The sequence below is a fragment of the Pezoporus flaviventris genome, unplaced genomic scaffold, assembly GCF_033815535.1.
Source record: "Pezoporus flaviventris isolate CSIRO_AGI_PZ_B2104156 unplaced genomic scaffold, CSIRO_AGI_Pfla_v1 ptg000015l, whole genome shotgun sequence".
In the NCBI taxonomy this organism is placed as follows: Eukaryota; Metazoa; Chordata; class Aves; order Psittaciformes; family Psittacidae; genus Pezoporus; species Pezoporus flaviventris.
This window is the reverse complement of record NW_026892563.1, coordinates 19,091,397-19,106,618: the sequence shown is the minus strand read 5'-3', so window position 1 is coordinate 19,106,618 and position 15,222 is coordinate 19,091,397. Positions and strand designations below refer to the sequence as shown.

Genomic DNA, 15,222 nt, shown 5'->3' with positions numbered 1-15,222 from the left:
AGTTTCAGCCCAGCATCACCTACGCTTGTTGCTGTGTCCACACACTTTATTACCATGATGCAAGCATTTTTATCTTGCCCTCTCTGGGATCTTGTGAAGAGGAGGAGGAATTATGAGCTAGGAAACTACAGAAGAATTCATCACCATGACAGTAAAACAGACAAAGGTTAAATGTTATTCAGTTTTGATTACAGTAACGTAAGCAGCTGCTATTAGTAGTATTTTAGGATACTTAGCAGTACATGAATAGCTGTTTGAAAGAAAGGTGAATATAGTGTGATTTGCTTGCCAAAATTCTCTTTCATGGCAAAAGCCTCTGAAAATCAGTTGTGTAATTGTGTATGGAAATTCCTCACATAAAAAAACCAACAACAACAAAAAAGAAACAACTTGAAGTTTCTAAGATGCAATAGACAATAAAAATAGCTTAGTGTTAATCACAAACAACCAATCCATTTCCAGCCACTAAAACACAAGACAGAAGGCAACTATTTTATTGAAATGCTCCAGTGAATATACATGTCAAAATTGCTTTTTTAATTTCTTATTTTATTAATCCTCTTCTATTCCATTTCTTAAGAGTTGTTTCATTACCTGTAGAAATAAGCAATCTAGAAGTCCTGGAGACTGATACTCCTTCCCTACTTACACACAGAAAATGATGTATGGTAACATCAATGGAAACTTTTGCATGCTGTGTTTCCCAACTGACCTGGCTGGACTCAATTCTGCTCCCTGGAGCTGGATTTCTGTGTCTAAGGTACCTGTTGTAGGAAGGAGGTGCCAGCCAGGATTTTTACTATGCAGGTCTCTTTTGAGCTTACACTGTATTGAAAAAACCCATTTGCTTCATATGGGGCACAGACCAGCTGTAAGTGTGGTTTGAACTCAGATAACCCTCTGTATACCTAAATTTATTTGGTCCTCTACAGGAAGTTTGCACTTTGTCCATGGTGTTACTCTATTATAAAAGCAAATTCATGCTAAGAAGTGTAAATAGGAGGATACAACTACCCAGCTTTACATTACTGATTCATTGCAGTTTTGATTCTAGATTGAGATAGAAGAGCTAACGTCAAGTCATTGTGCTTCTGTTATCAGAAGATATAAACTGCAATCTCCCTGCATAGAAATAGTAAGACGAAAGAAAGCCAGGAAAATGTTAAGCCATATAATGCCTTAAAATACAACTTTACATTAATTAGGCAATAATCAGACAGACACACTAACTAGAATAATTATAAAGCATGTAGCCTGTTTGAGAAGTGTTACCCAGCTTGTGCTGCTGCATCTACACTGGGTAGCCAGCCCAGATAGTTAATCCAAGGTAATCCAGTTATTGATTTCCTCACAAATCCAAGGGTAGTAACCTGAGAGGAGTATTTGCTTCCTGGACACATTTTTGATTAAAACTTTTTATGTGAGTATTAATTTTCAAGCATGTTATAAACATACTTGTATTCCAAGTATGTTATAAACAAATGTGTTATAAACAGAACACACACAAACCTGTGAATAATAGTGATTTCAGAAGTCATGTTACAGGATTGTCTTTGGGGAAAAAAACCTAACAAACCAATAACAAAAAAGACACAAACAAAAACAATCTGCCCCCAAGAACCCGGGAAAACCTTAGCAAACCAAACCCTTGAAAACCAAAGGCAATTGCATGTAAAAAGCAAGGTTCAGTCAGTAATGTTATCTGCCATAACCAAGACACAGGTTCATGACGGCAGTTGGCACTTATGGGCTCCATGAAAGATGTTTGCTGAAATTTTTCCAAAGAAGTATTGCAGCAGCCCAGGAGAACTTAATTAACACATTACTTTCGTATTTTCTATATTAACAATGACTCAATTAAAATATGATACAGACAGCTGGAAGGGAGCTTGTAAGTGCACACACATGTTAATAATGTCCTTGTCTGGTTAAGGAATAAAAACTGATGTCGTATGTGTCCCAGGCTGGGCCCTGATCTGCCACTGAGCTCTGCCTTCTCCCTTAGCACTGGTCACAAGCACAGCCTTAACTGGCTGTCCTCCCTTTTAACAGTCATTACGCCTGACAATTAGTTAACAGTTATACAGTTATACAGCACTTAGACATCACTGTGACATCACAGTGAGTTATATCTGCAGACTGATCTAAATGGCTACTTTTTATTCATGGACTGCAAAGGCTTTTTAATAATAACTTATGTTTTAGGGCAATACGGTCACTAAGTAAACTTACCAATGAATGATGATTTCATGATTGATAGTACCAAATGCCCACTCTAATGGATAGTATTAGGAAAACAGGAGATGAAGACAAGTTAAGGCAAAAGCAGGAGGAATGCTGAGTATTATGCTGGAGACCCCAAAGCATTAATGATTCCCAGCCCTTAATGACTTGGATGATCCTATTAGTGTAAGTAAGAGAGCTGTAAGGATTTCTCTTCTGTATGTTTGCAACACAGCAGGTACAGGGAAAGCAGCTTCTAGCAACTACCAGGAGTGAGAAAATGATAAAGCATGTTAAGAGCAAAGATTCCTTTCAGTCTGGGATGCCTGTGAAGTACCTTGCAAAGCAGCTGTACAGACTCTTCCAACAGAGCAAAAGTCCTCCCCACAAGAGAAAATGAACACAGCAGCCCAGAACAGGGAGAAGGGAAGGGAAGGGAAAGGGAAGGGAAAGGAAGACTGGTTTATGAATATATAGCTACCTATAAGAAATTAGAATGAGATTTCATTATCCATTCCTATTTAAACAACTCTGCATGTAATTATTCAAATAATTATACATCTGAGATAAACGTCCTATTTAATAATAGCTTTTACTTACTATGGAACTTAGATGAATGTAAACTAGTGAAACCAAGCTAAAATATTCTCCATCCTCCTTGCAGATCTACCCATCCTATCCTGTATAAAATCTGTTCTTCAGCCACACTCAGATATGGTTGGATTATAGATTATCTTGGCAAATAAGATAAAGAGACTTCCACCTCTAATTATGCATTTTAGATCAGAAGCCTGGGCCTTATCTTTTGCTGATGTGCACATTTAGCTGGGGGTCATGAACTGCAATGTGAATCTGAAAAAGTATCAGTGGTCAAATTATATATGTTAAGATGACAGAAACTGGATAAAAATATTCTCTCTTATGTATGTAAATCTCTTTGGGTGCCCTGGTCCTGGATTGCATCATAACCCAGCTTCAGCCTGCACTTTTCATCTTGTAAAAAAATCACTGCCTCATTTAGAGCTAGTGTCAGTCTTCCTTCAAGGCAGACTGAAACCTGAATGATGGCAAAGCATATTAGCAGGAAATGCATCAAATACTCTACTTGCTTTAACTTTTCATTTTCCTCACACATGCTATCATTTAATTTCATGACCATTAAATGAATGTATTTCATTACCCAATTAATTTGCACTACAACTGTTTTTTAAGATCAACAAGATATACCATAATGTATAAATGCCCCTCTACCTCTTTGCCTCTCAAGTGTTCAATATGAAGTCTTGGAAGGCAGACGCAGGGACTGTGAGAATGAAGACCTTGGGGCCACTGTAGGAGAGGATCTGGTTCGAGACCATCTTAAAAATCTGAACATGCACAAGTCCATGGGTCCTGATGAAATCCATCCTTGGGTCCTGAAGGAGCTGGTGAATGAAGCTGTAAAGCCACTGGCCATCGTATTTGAGAAATCATGGCAGTCAGGGGAAGTTCCCGATGACTGGAAAAAGGGAAATATAACCCCCATTTTCAAGAAGGGGAAAATGGATGACCCGGGGAATTACAGACCAGTCAGTCTCACCTCTGTGCCTGGCAAAAAATCTTGGAGCAGATTCTCCTGGAAGGCATGCTAAGGCACATGAAAATCAACAAGGTGCTTGGTGACAGCCAGCATGGCTTCACTAAGGGGAAATCCTGTATGACCAATTAGGTGGCCTTCTATGATGGGGCTACAGAACTGATGGACAGGGGTAGAGCAGTTGATGTCATCTACCTGGATTTGTGTAAAGCGTTCGACACTGTCCCACACGACATCCTTGTCACTGAATTGGAGAGACATCGATTTGATGGATGGACCACTCGGTGGATAAAGAACTGGCTGCATGGCCACACACAAAGAGTTGTCGTCAATGGCTCAGTGTCCAGCTGGAGACCAGTAACGAGTGGTGTCCCTCAGGGATCGGTGTTGGGACCGGTCTTGTTCAACATCTTTGTCGCTGACATGGACAGTGGGATTGAGTGCGCCCTCAGCAAGTTTGCCGATGACACCAAGCTGTGTGGTTCGGTTGATACGCTGGAGGGAAGGAATGCCATCCAGAGGGACCTTGACACGCTTGTGAGGTGGGCTGATGCCAACCTCATGAAGTTTAACCATGCCAAGTGCAAGGTCCTACATCTGGGTCGGAGCAATCCCAGGCACAGCTACAGGTTGGGCAGAGAAGAGATTCAGAGCAGCCCTGCAGAGAAGGACTTGGGGGTGTTGCTTGATGAGAAAATGAACATGAGTCAGCTTCAGTGTGCGCTCACAGCCCAGAAAGCCAATCATATCCTGGGCTGCAGCATAAAAAAAGAGCGTGACCAGCAGGTCAAAGGAGGTGACCCTGCCCCTCTACTCTGCTCTTGTGAGACCTCACTTGGAGTATTGTGTGCAGTTCTGGTGTCCTCAACATAAAAAGGACTGTTGGAACAAGCCCAGAGGAGGGCCACAAGTATGATCAGGGGACTGAAGCACCTCCTGTATGAAGATAGGCTGAGAAAGTTGGGGCTGTTCAGCCTGGAGAAGAGAAGGCTGCGTAGAGACCTCAGCAGCTTCCAGTATCTGAAGGGGGCCTATAAGGATACTGGGGAGGGACTCTTCATTAGGGACTGTAGTGACAGGACAAGGGGTAATGGGTTAAAACTTAAACAGGGGAAGTTTAGGTTGGATATAAGGAAGAAATTCTTTATACTGTAAGGGTGGTGAGGCACTGGAATGGATTGCCCAGGGAAGTTGTGAATGCTCCATCCCTGGTGGTGTTCAAGGCCAGGTTGGACAGAGCCTTGGGCAACATGGTCTAGTGTGAGGAGAGCCTGCCCATGGCAGGGGGGCTGGAACTAGATGATCTTAAGGTCCTTTCCAACCCTAACGATTCTATGATTCTATAAAAGATTTATATTGTGCTTATGGGTCTTCCCTGGATTCTGTTTAGACAGCTTTACTTGAACATGGCTTAACACACTGGAAATCTGCATCTCAGTCACAGCAGCAGTGCAGCTGCAATAGTATATATTTTCTCCAACATGGACACGAGCCATGTCAAGAAACCAGATGCATTCTGTAAATAACTTGCTAGTATTGGAGTCCAGCTGGAAGAAAGTGCCATGGCAATAGGGCAGGACTAATGTATTGGGCAAGTGCTGTGGCTGCCTCCTCCTGCTTCCTGAAGAGATCCCAGGGGGTTAGGGCAGAAGCATTGCCTTTCAAACTCCATCATGGATGTCATAGCACAGCACCAATACTGAAAGCACTCTTTCAGTTAGATAGTTTACTTGCATTTGCACCACACAGTGAATCTTCCAAGGAAGCAAAGAACAACTACATGCGCAAGATGTAGCATGGATGTCACTGCACTGAGTTTATGTAACTAGTTTCATTTTCTTGTAGACAGCACGGCTAACAAGAACAGAGAAGCAGAGGTCTTGGCATAGTGCAACTATGAAGTTAAACAGCAAGGATACCAAAAGACTGTACTTCCATTTATAGCCCATGCTGCTGTATCTACTAATATCTGAATAAAGCTTTCAAGGCAATGGTCACATTTAGTTCTGTGGACACACGCATGCCTTAGGGACCAATGCTCTCACCATCTGATGCCATTCAGCAGTAACCAGATAGTCAGAAGAGGATGTTCCCCTATCAACAACCCCTTTTTAAAATAAGTAAGAGAGGAGAAACAGGTGAGTATGTCTCTGTTTCTCACCCTGGGGCTTGGGGCATCTGCCACTGGTATTTCTCCAGAGGCGGTGAGAACAGAGCTAATCCTGCCTTTTCTTAGCAGAGAGTGGGCTTCAGCCTATCTGTCAAGTTACTAGAAGAAACATACTCAGGAAGTTTTATTGTCTCACATTCATTACTGTAGCTCAAAAGTGTATTATGGTGACACTTAGTTTTCATACTTCCGTAGGAACGGAATTATTTTGCTCTTCATTTGTCGCATAGGGAAAACGAACATAGAAGTCTATAAAGTGCTCCGTGAATATCCTAAACCTGCTTAAACATACAGTGCATTTCATAAAGTTTTTTAAAGAATTTGCCTCCCAGTAAAATCAGTTCTTGGAGTGTTAAAAGAAAAAATTGAAGGTTAACTGGAACAACCTAACCTCTTGAACTAAGTTCCTCATACAAAAAGGCAGTATCAAACTAAATACAGTATGTGCAGGATATATTGGAAGATTCGTGTATAAAACAGATGGTAATTTGCAACAGCTAGATTTAAGTGACTTGTGGGATTACTTCACTGGTCTCGACAGAGCACCATATCTCTGTCCACAAAATATTTCAGGTAAATGTTGTAACCATCAGCTTTTTCCTTAAGAAAGTGTTCCCCACTTCCTTGTGTAAGGAACTGAGTAATGCTGGTCTTAGGCAAGCTGGGGCTTGTGTACAAGGGATGTGTATTTCTAGTCTTGGAAAGGAAAGAGATGCTAGGCATCCTCAGAGCAGAGCAGGACAGGCAATGCTGAAGTCAAACAGGTAGGTTCCTACAGGGTTTAAACTCAGCAGAACTTTGGACATCACAATTTTACCTAAGGAAGCCACAGCTGAACTTAGCTCCTGTGTTTGGATAATGCTCTACAAGATCTTGCTCCTTGTCAGATGATTTGTTTAGACTTCATGAGCTTTAAAGCTCCAGCAGCTAAGATTTTCAAGTAGGTTATGGGAGATGCAGAGCAGCTGCAACTTTTTCCCTCAGCTCTGCTGGTGGGCACATCTTGTTTGAAAACCCAGCTGGCATAACCTTCCAGGTCAAGTAATTCTGGGATATCTTGACCCTTTGAAGTGGGTCACTTCGGGCACAAGAGCTGCTGGTTTATATGGTTACCTGGTACAGGCAACAGAAGCTGAAAAACTCCCTTAGCTGCCATGCACCAGTCACATGAGGTTACCAACCCTCATAAGGGAATATGGAGAGAAAATTCAAAGTGACTATCGGAAAAGACAGCAATTAATAAGCACAATTTCCTTTCGTTTCTTCCAGATCTGGGTGATGAAAGGGCCAGCCCTCGTTAAATTGGCTGGGGACTGTGAAAGCCTGTGCAGCATGTCACGGAGAAGGGGAAATGTGTGAATTTAGGGAATAGATTATTCAGCTTTGTGAAGATGCTGAAGACTTTGTATTTTGTTTAAATTAGGTTATTGATTTGCTTTTTCTTGTGCACAATGAAGAAGTGTGGCTCAGTGGTGCTTTAGTTGAAGCTACAAATAAGCAAGACAGTCCCATTTAAGAGAAGAAATCTTTTGTGTGAATTTATAAACAAAAGGCTGAAGGAGGCAAGTGAAGAGGTCACCTCCTCTGGTTCCACAGCCTCGTAACGCGGCTGGGTCAGGTAGCTCCATACTGCCAATTACAGTTCCATATGCCAACTCTTTCAGGACATAATTCTGCATGGGCTAATCTTTTTGCTCCAAGAAAGAGACTTTGGGCATCCCTTGCCCTCCCTTCCTGGGAAACAAGCCATGCCACAGCCAGTGTCCCCTAAGCACTGGCGCAAGTGGATCCTGCTTGCAGAGTCATTGGTGCTGCTGCCAGCCCCAGTGGCACAGGAACTGCTGGAAGAAGGGCAGGCTTGGAGGATGAACAGGACACAAGAAATGAGCATAAGCAACTGTGGGTATGTCCCTGTGTGACTGTGCTGCATTTTTAATGTGTAAAATACCCACTGAACCCAACCCACTATAAATTGCCAGTTCCTTTACCTTCTTCTGTGTAGGTTACTAAGCATCTACTAGATTATTATAAATACAGTAGGCAGACAAGGAATTGTTGCTTTGGGAACAGGTGACTGCTGGCTCTGATTCCCACTCTCTATTAGAAATCTTAAATAACTTAACAATGATATGTATTTTTCCTGAAATATCTATTGGATCATTTACAATGTCAAAAATATTCTCTACAAATATAGCAGTTTTCTTACAACAATTTCCATAGTATTCTTTTTAATACCTTGTTTTCATTCAGTTTAAAATTATATAGGGGTTTGTGTGTGCAGTAATGAGAATGTGAACCATGGTACTTCATGTAGCTAACCTACAATCAGATGAGTCCCACATGAATTCAGAGCCCTCTATGCCTCCACATTTCACAGCTGCCTTTGTCAGTGAGGAACTTCAACACCTGAGTTACTGCTGCCAGCATCTAGATTTAGCCACAGAACTATCTCTTATGAAAGCCATTTTCCCTTTCTTTCTAGCCTATATTTATGTTGCTTCCTTTTCCACAGCTCTGTATGCCTCTCTTAATTTTCCTGTTTTCTCTGAGTTCTTAAGGCACTGGAGAGCATATATCTGCAGCCTGTCAGCTGTCTCCCTGATCCATTTTCCACACAAACTGTTCTGCTACCTTGCCTTGTCTTAGCAGGGCATCTTTTAGCACTTCTTCTTCTTTCTTTGACACTAAGGTTATTTTGTTTATCTATTTTTTCATACTCAGCCTTGTATATCTGAAGCTTTGTGCCTCCTGCAGTGTGCCAGACATCTGTACTTCCTTCTTGCACATCCTTCCAAATTTGTGTTGTCAGTTTAGCTCTTTCCCCACAAATTTCATTTTGAAGCAGCTCATTCCTGCTGTCATGTTTTAGGGCCTTTGGACAGCCCTATAGGGGTGCAATGTGAGAGGATAGCAGCTCTCCTGTCCACCCCATGTCCAGCTAATGCTGCTTGCTACAGGGCGTTCCCCATCACAAAGGTGTGTTTGTGTACTCTCCCCTTGCTCTTCCTTCATATTCCCAACATCATGCTTGCATCTGGCTCTGCTGTAGCTTAAATACACCACTTGCACCAAGAAAATACTACAATTTAGTACAGACCAACTTTCCTGACAGCAGTAAATCTAACCCTACTAGCCCATGGGAGCTTGTGTGCTGCTCTCAGCTGTAGTGCATCTGATTTAGGACACCACCCCGCAAAGTCTGTATTCACAGGATCAAGATTCTCCATTCTGGAGAGGATGGTTTCAGACTCTGCAGACTAATGGGACCAGGAAGTTATCTTAGTTACTTAGTTATCACAGACCACTACTCTGTGTAACTTTAATATTTCAGCAAAACATTCTGGGATGACAGCATAGGTTTTAACTTTTATGGGACAGCCCATATCAGTGCATTTAAATCTGTGGAACCTCTCTGGTGGTCTTCAGGGATCAGTGTTACCCATCAGGCAAATGTTATAGTAAAAACAACGACTCCTCATACTTAAAGTTGTAGTAAAAAGGGAAATGACATTCACATTATACTACTTGCTCAGAATTACGGTCTTTCTTTCTATGAATTGCAGGAGCCAGTGCTTTAGACTTTGATTGTCTAGAAATATATTACAAGTGACAAGAGTAAATTCTAATTTACACCATTCTGTGTGTGCCCCTGGTAACGTCCCAGCCCATTAACATCAGGTTTTGTGGTGTTCGTCCTTGCCTTGTGTGGCTGTCCAACTCTCATGCTTAGGTCAGGGCTATGCCGACCCTTGTGCAATAGCCTTTCTTCCTGTTTTAAAGTACATATACTTTCCTTCCTATACTGTCTCCGTTCCACCCTTTTGCTGTACCAGAGTTCAAAATTCAGTGAGGTAGTGCCAGCAGACCAAATCTTGCTTTGTTACAGGAAAGTGAATGCAGACTTATGCTCTTGTATGTGATGGATCAGTGCCCTGCTGTTACTATAGCCAGCACTCAGCTTGATGTGCAGCCTCTGAGGCAATAACTCAATGTGAGCTGCTCCCTAAGCACTCCAAAATGCGTTCTTTCTTTTTTTTTATGGGGAAGACATAAAAGCTTTATTGATTAAACCACAACAAGCTAAAATAAATGCAACAATTTTCCTAGTCAAGTAGAAGCTGAAGGATTAAAAGGAAATGCATATTTCCTTCTGTAGGATATCTATGGGTTTCTCTTCTGCTGCTGGTCCTTATGGCTCTTTGAAACCATGTAGTCTTGTGGAGCGCTGAGATGATGCTGCGCATTCTGTAACAACTTCTGTACCTGGCATTAACAAGCCTTTGGCCTAACTGGTAAATGTTTTCAGTTTTAGTGTTTCCCAGAAATGAAAACCAGAGACAGTGACAACTTTCAGGATATAAAATGAATGTCATGCTTTTTTACCCCTTCCTCCTTACCTGCTTAAGGATTTCTGCTGCCGTTTCATGTGAGCAATCAAATATCACGTAGAACTCCTTGCCCTTCTTCATCTCCTTGAGTAGAGGCCTGGCGTCTTTATTCCCAGAGGGCAGTTGGCGGATTTTGATTTTAATGTTGTATCGAGAAGGGGCTTTGATGAGCTCTTGCAAGCGAATTAGACCTGAAAAAATGATGTGCAATTATATATCTAACTATTCTCTGCAACGGGTATTTACTGTCACTTAAACAGGGTCTCTTATCAGTCCCAACATATTTCAAATGTCCAGAGGATAGTTGTTAGCTTCATATTTACCAGCCTCCTAAATGATATCATTACAGATTTTCCTTTTCATGGTTACACTTGGCTTCAGCACCTAAATATTCTGAAATATATTTTTAAATGGTTGACTAAAATATATGTTTGAATGAATGCTATATTGATAGTTTATTGCAAAAAGAATATGATGCTTCTCACTTTGCAGTTAATTATTATTTTGATATTAAACAACAAGAACATACAAGTGAAGAAACCTCCTTACTAACTTTCCTGCCTAATGTCAAGCATGAGCAGGTGAGGGGAGGTAGAGAGAGAAAAATGTTCAATATCCAGCACCTCTATTGTGGCTCACTTAGAAGCCTGTGGTTAGCCTGAGTGGCACTTACCAAGATTCATTCTTAATAGCCATCCATATGACTCTCAATGTCCTCATTTCAGCATACACTACAATACTCCAGAGGAGAAGCCTTAAATTTTTATTATCATCAGTTTAGGGACAAGAAGCAAGAAAGCATAGTGACTTGCATAAGGTCAATCAGCCAGAATAAGATCTTATAAAGAACTGAAATACTTTGAGATCCAGCTTTTCATCTATAAGCAGAAGAATGAGATTTCTAAGACCATGTCTTCGGCTCTACAGATTTATACAGCTTATTTGAAGTCAGTGGACCTCAACACTTGAAGATTTGTCCAAGTGTTTAAACACAGTGCAATTCTACTAGCTAATTCAGCACTCCTGTGTCATTTGTACTGCCTCCAAAAGATAAGTAAGATAGATAGTTAAGAATTTTTTGAGGTGTGTGTTTACAGTCTCTTTCTCATTATCCATGAATGCAATTTACCTTCAAAAAAACTGTGATCTTCCACTGAGTTAAAGCAAAATGATGCCTTATATATATGAACCGAGAGAGGATACAGGCAAGAAGCACTTCTTGAACAAAATCAAACAAATTATTAATATTAAAAAACTCATCACTCTCCTGCTGGGAGTGGGTATATATTTGTCTTGTGTGTAAATGACCTTGGTCCAATGGTATATATAAGGCAAGATGAAGCATCCCTATTTCTTCTGAAATTAGCAAGTGATTGCTATGTTGAGGACTTTTGGCTTTCACTCAAGTGTTGGCAATGTGTTTTGAAAAAAACTAATCTTTGCCCTCCGCCTGCAACGCTTGGTCTGCTCTTTGCAGTTTTTCAAGTATCAACAATCAATACAAAATATTAAGCACTATGAGTATTCAAATGTAAATTGTTGCACAGGCTGTTAGATCGGAGACTGGCTGGAAGCCAGCCTGTGTAAATATGAAAAATTTGAGCTTATTATTATGAGAATAGGGTACATATTCCAACACTTACTAATAAGAAGGGGAGTTTATGTAATCTGGCTGTAACGCTGTAGCTTGGCTGTACCATGCACTCAAGTGTTCAGCCCTTGACTGCAATGTTTTGGTCACTATAATGAATGGTGAGCCTACGGAAAAGGAATGTTGAGATTTGGAGGAGGGGTCCAGCACGCAGGGAATCTGCATCTTATAGAGCCTCAGGCTGAGTACTGTTTTACTCTTTCCAGCAACAGAAAGTACTTAAGTGCAAGTGCGGTGAAAAGCAAAGAGAAAGAATTTGCCTGCCTGCCTCCATTTCCTTTTGGGGGGAAGGAAAATGCTGTGTCCCGTAATACGTCAACTTCAGTTACATGAGACTTAGACCTTACTCTTCCTATCATTTTCTATTGCCACATGAACTGAAGGTAAAGCTTAGATATACTGTACTGAAGAAAACAAAGCAGCAGTGAAAAGAACAGAGAAGCAGTGAAAAGAACTGCAGTTATTAATATAGAGGACCAGGCAAACACCTGAATCAACTAACTCATTAACAGCACAGGGTTAATAACCATCAGTGCTCTCCTTCCTCTTGCTCAATAAACCCAAACTCCTGAACATGGTGCCACCAAGTCTTGATATGGGACAAATCTTAAGCATGAAGTGTTTAGCTTGACTCCTTGGGGGAGTGCAGTGCTTAGGGCAGCCCCTTTTCTCACACTTGGCGAGACCATCTGGAGCTCAGCCTGCAACAGAGGACACAGCACAGACTACCAATGATGTTGGGAAGGAAGTAGCAGCACAGAAATGACATATCATGGGCATCAGCATCTTCTCTGCAAAGTGGGTGATGTGAGCAGTGACTCAGGACTGTGATGGAGCAGGAAAGTGGGTAGGAAACATATAGAGTCCAGCTGAGTAGAAGATGCGGTGGCTGAGCATGAACTGTGGAGGGCCTGGAGACAGTGTTAGCCAGTATTGTTGCGAAGAAATGTTCAATTTATGGCTTTCAAACAAAACATATAAGGACAGAAACCAGACTTGTTTCATGGACTCTCTTGACCTTCTGTCTGTATTCTGCTGCCTTGTACCCGGACATCTAAACACTCTCCCCTTTTCCTTCAGAAACAGGGTTGGGAATTTTCTGTATTGCCTTTTTTTTTTTAATTTTCTTTTTTTTTTAATTAAAAAAAGGTATATGTAATTCATCCAGACTTAAAATTGCAAAAAACGCTTTGCGAGAAAGTACTCCCTTTTATTAGAAAACCGTTTTAGGGCTAGCAGGTTAAATGTCTCTTGTAACAGCAAGTTCAAAGAAAGCAAATTCAGTAAGAACTCAAATTCTGCTTTGTGCAAACTGATAGAACTGATACAATGAAAAAATTTCATTCCTCTGAGCCTTAAACAAATGCCGGGAGAGCAGTCTAACAAGTGGGGAAAGTCAAGGATTCTTACAGAAGGTGAGGAATTTGATGTAGTTGCCCTTCTCAGCTCCCAGTATGTTAAAATTATTGAATTCAGGGAAGATAAATCAAAAGCAGAGTCAAACCTGTGCTGAAGGCAGTGTTATTCCTTGTGATGGAGCTGTTGATAACAGACTCTCATGTGTCTATTACAGATCAGTGTACCAAATAAAAAAAGTGCAGAAATGGGATATTGCAAGGGTTCTATTACAAATGACTAAATTCAATCAGGGAACAGCATGTCTACTCAGTTCTAGCATGTGGAAAGATAAACCATAATTTATGGTACCTAAGTTTGGGAAATGTATGCTCGATGTATCATGCAGTCTCTTGCAAGGCTTAGTCAGATCATCTTTAAACTTCAGGAGGCAATTTTTTGCCTTACACAAAGGCATCACACTTGATATAAACATACTCTTTTTTAACACCTTGATGAAAAATAAAGACAAGTTAATAATCAGAAAAAGGCTGATTATGGTCTGGGGACTCTGAACATAATAGATTACGTTTAATATGGAAAAAAGGAGCACCGTGTCAACTTGAAAAATAAATATGCTTGCTTATGAGTCTCATTTTTTCCTAGCACAGGAAAGCTATAGGCATTAGGGAGCAGGATGGGAGTTTCAGGCAAACTATGAGATGTTTAAATAAATATTTATTCTATAACCAGAAGCCATTAATTTGCTATCAAGAAAGATGACTTTGACTGGAAGTTCATCTTTCAATGGCACTACTATGAGGACAGCAATTAGAAATAAAAATCAGCTGTAGCCTGCTTGTTATTCATATTTATATTGAAATCTAAGAGACAAGAGGGTAAAAATCTGATCAGATCAACTCAGGAATTTTTGTAAATGTATTTTAGCAGCAAAATGAGCGTTTTATAACTGCTGTAGGTCCCTTTGGAGGAGACAGTAAAGTTGTTTAACATGGTGCATTTGGTATCACTAAAATGATATTTTATAAGAAACAGGATGAGCACTTCCCATTCCAAGTGTAATTTTTTAACACTATTGGTTGCCAGTTTTCTAGACCTGCTTACATAAAATTTACTTATCATTGACAATCCTATACAGTCCACTCAGTAGATTACTAAACTCAGCAAATGATGTGATAAATATTGGAACCCTGAATGAATTCTAGAAGACTGGAAAAAGTGTTTCATTGACATCAGAGAAGGCATGTGAGATAGCATAGAATGGCTTAACCCCAGTGTCAGCAGCGGGCAAGCAAAGAGTAAAGCTGATGGTAAAATGCTGAAGAATGAAAATTTGGGACTAGAGTTAAAAGCTGTCAAATGAAGACAGCTCTGCTTTTCTTTGGTGTAACAAGTGCTGTTGACACAGTTAGCTTCCTAGATGGAAAGCACTTTTCCCTGGGACATGGCTATCTTCATGTCATACAACCTGCTCATGAACAATGTGGGACTATATAATCATTTGCCAAATCTCAAAAAACATGTTACTGAGAAAGCTTTGTTAAACAGCAGAGGTCTGTCAAGGCTGGAGCTAAGCTGTTCAGACATTTGTAGTGCTCTTGTACCTGTAAACCCGAAAATCATTGACTGGAAAAAGGTTATTGCTGAAAAACATTTGAATGATAAAAACTGGAATCATGGTAAATAGTGTTTGAGATAAGAAGGGTAGGCGCAAGCAATTTGGATCGTTTGGAAACATATGCTCACTCAGATGAACTGGGTTTTTTTTAACATTGCTCAGTCCAGACTTGTAACTGCATTTCTGTTGATGGATGTGTCCATCATCAGTGAAAACTATCTACAGGAGGTGGGCAACTAT

The 15,222-nt window shown here is 40.7% G+C and overlaps 1 protein-coding gene across 5 annotated transcripts in view; it reads right to left on the bottom strand.

The window, feature by feature from the left end:
• GRIK1 (glutamate ionotropic receptor kainate type subunit 1) overlaps positions 1 to 15,222 on the bottom strand; it is a 168,524-nt gene that overhangs the window by 57,381 nt on the left and 95,921 nt on the right. For all 5 annotated transcript variants that reach the window (XR_009743458.1, XM_061453726.1, XM_061453725.1 and 2 more), the window contains exon 4: positions 10,367 to 10,548. Coding sequence is in view for 4 of the 5 variants with exons in the window: in XM_061453726.1 (XP_061309710.1) it covers positions 10,367 to 10,548 (182 nt within the window). In the remaining variant the exon portion in view is untranslated. The remainder of the gene's footprint in view (positions 1 to 10,366; positions 10,549 to 15,222) is intronic.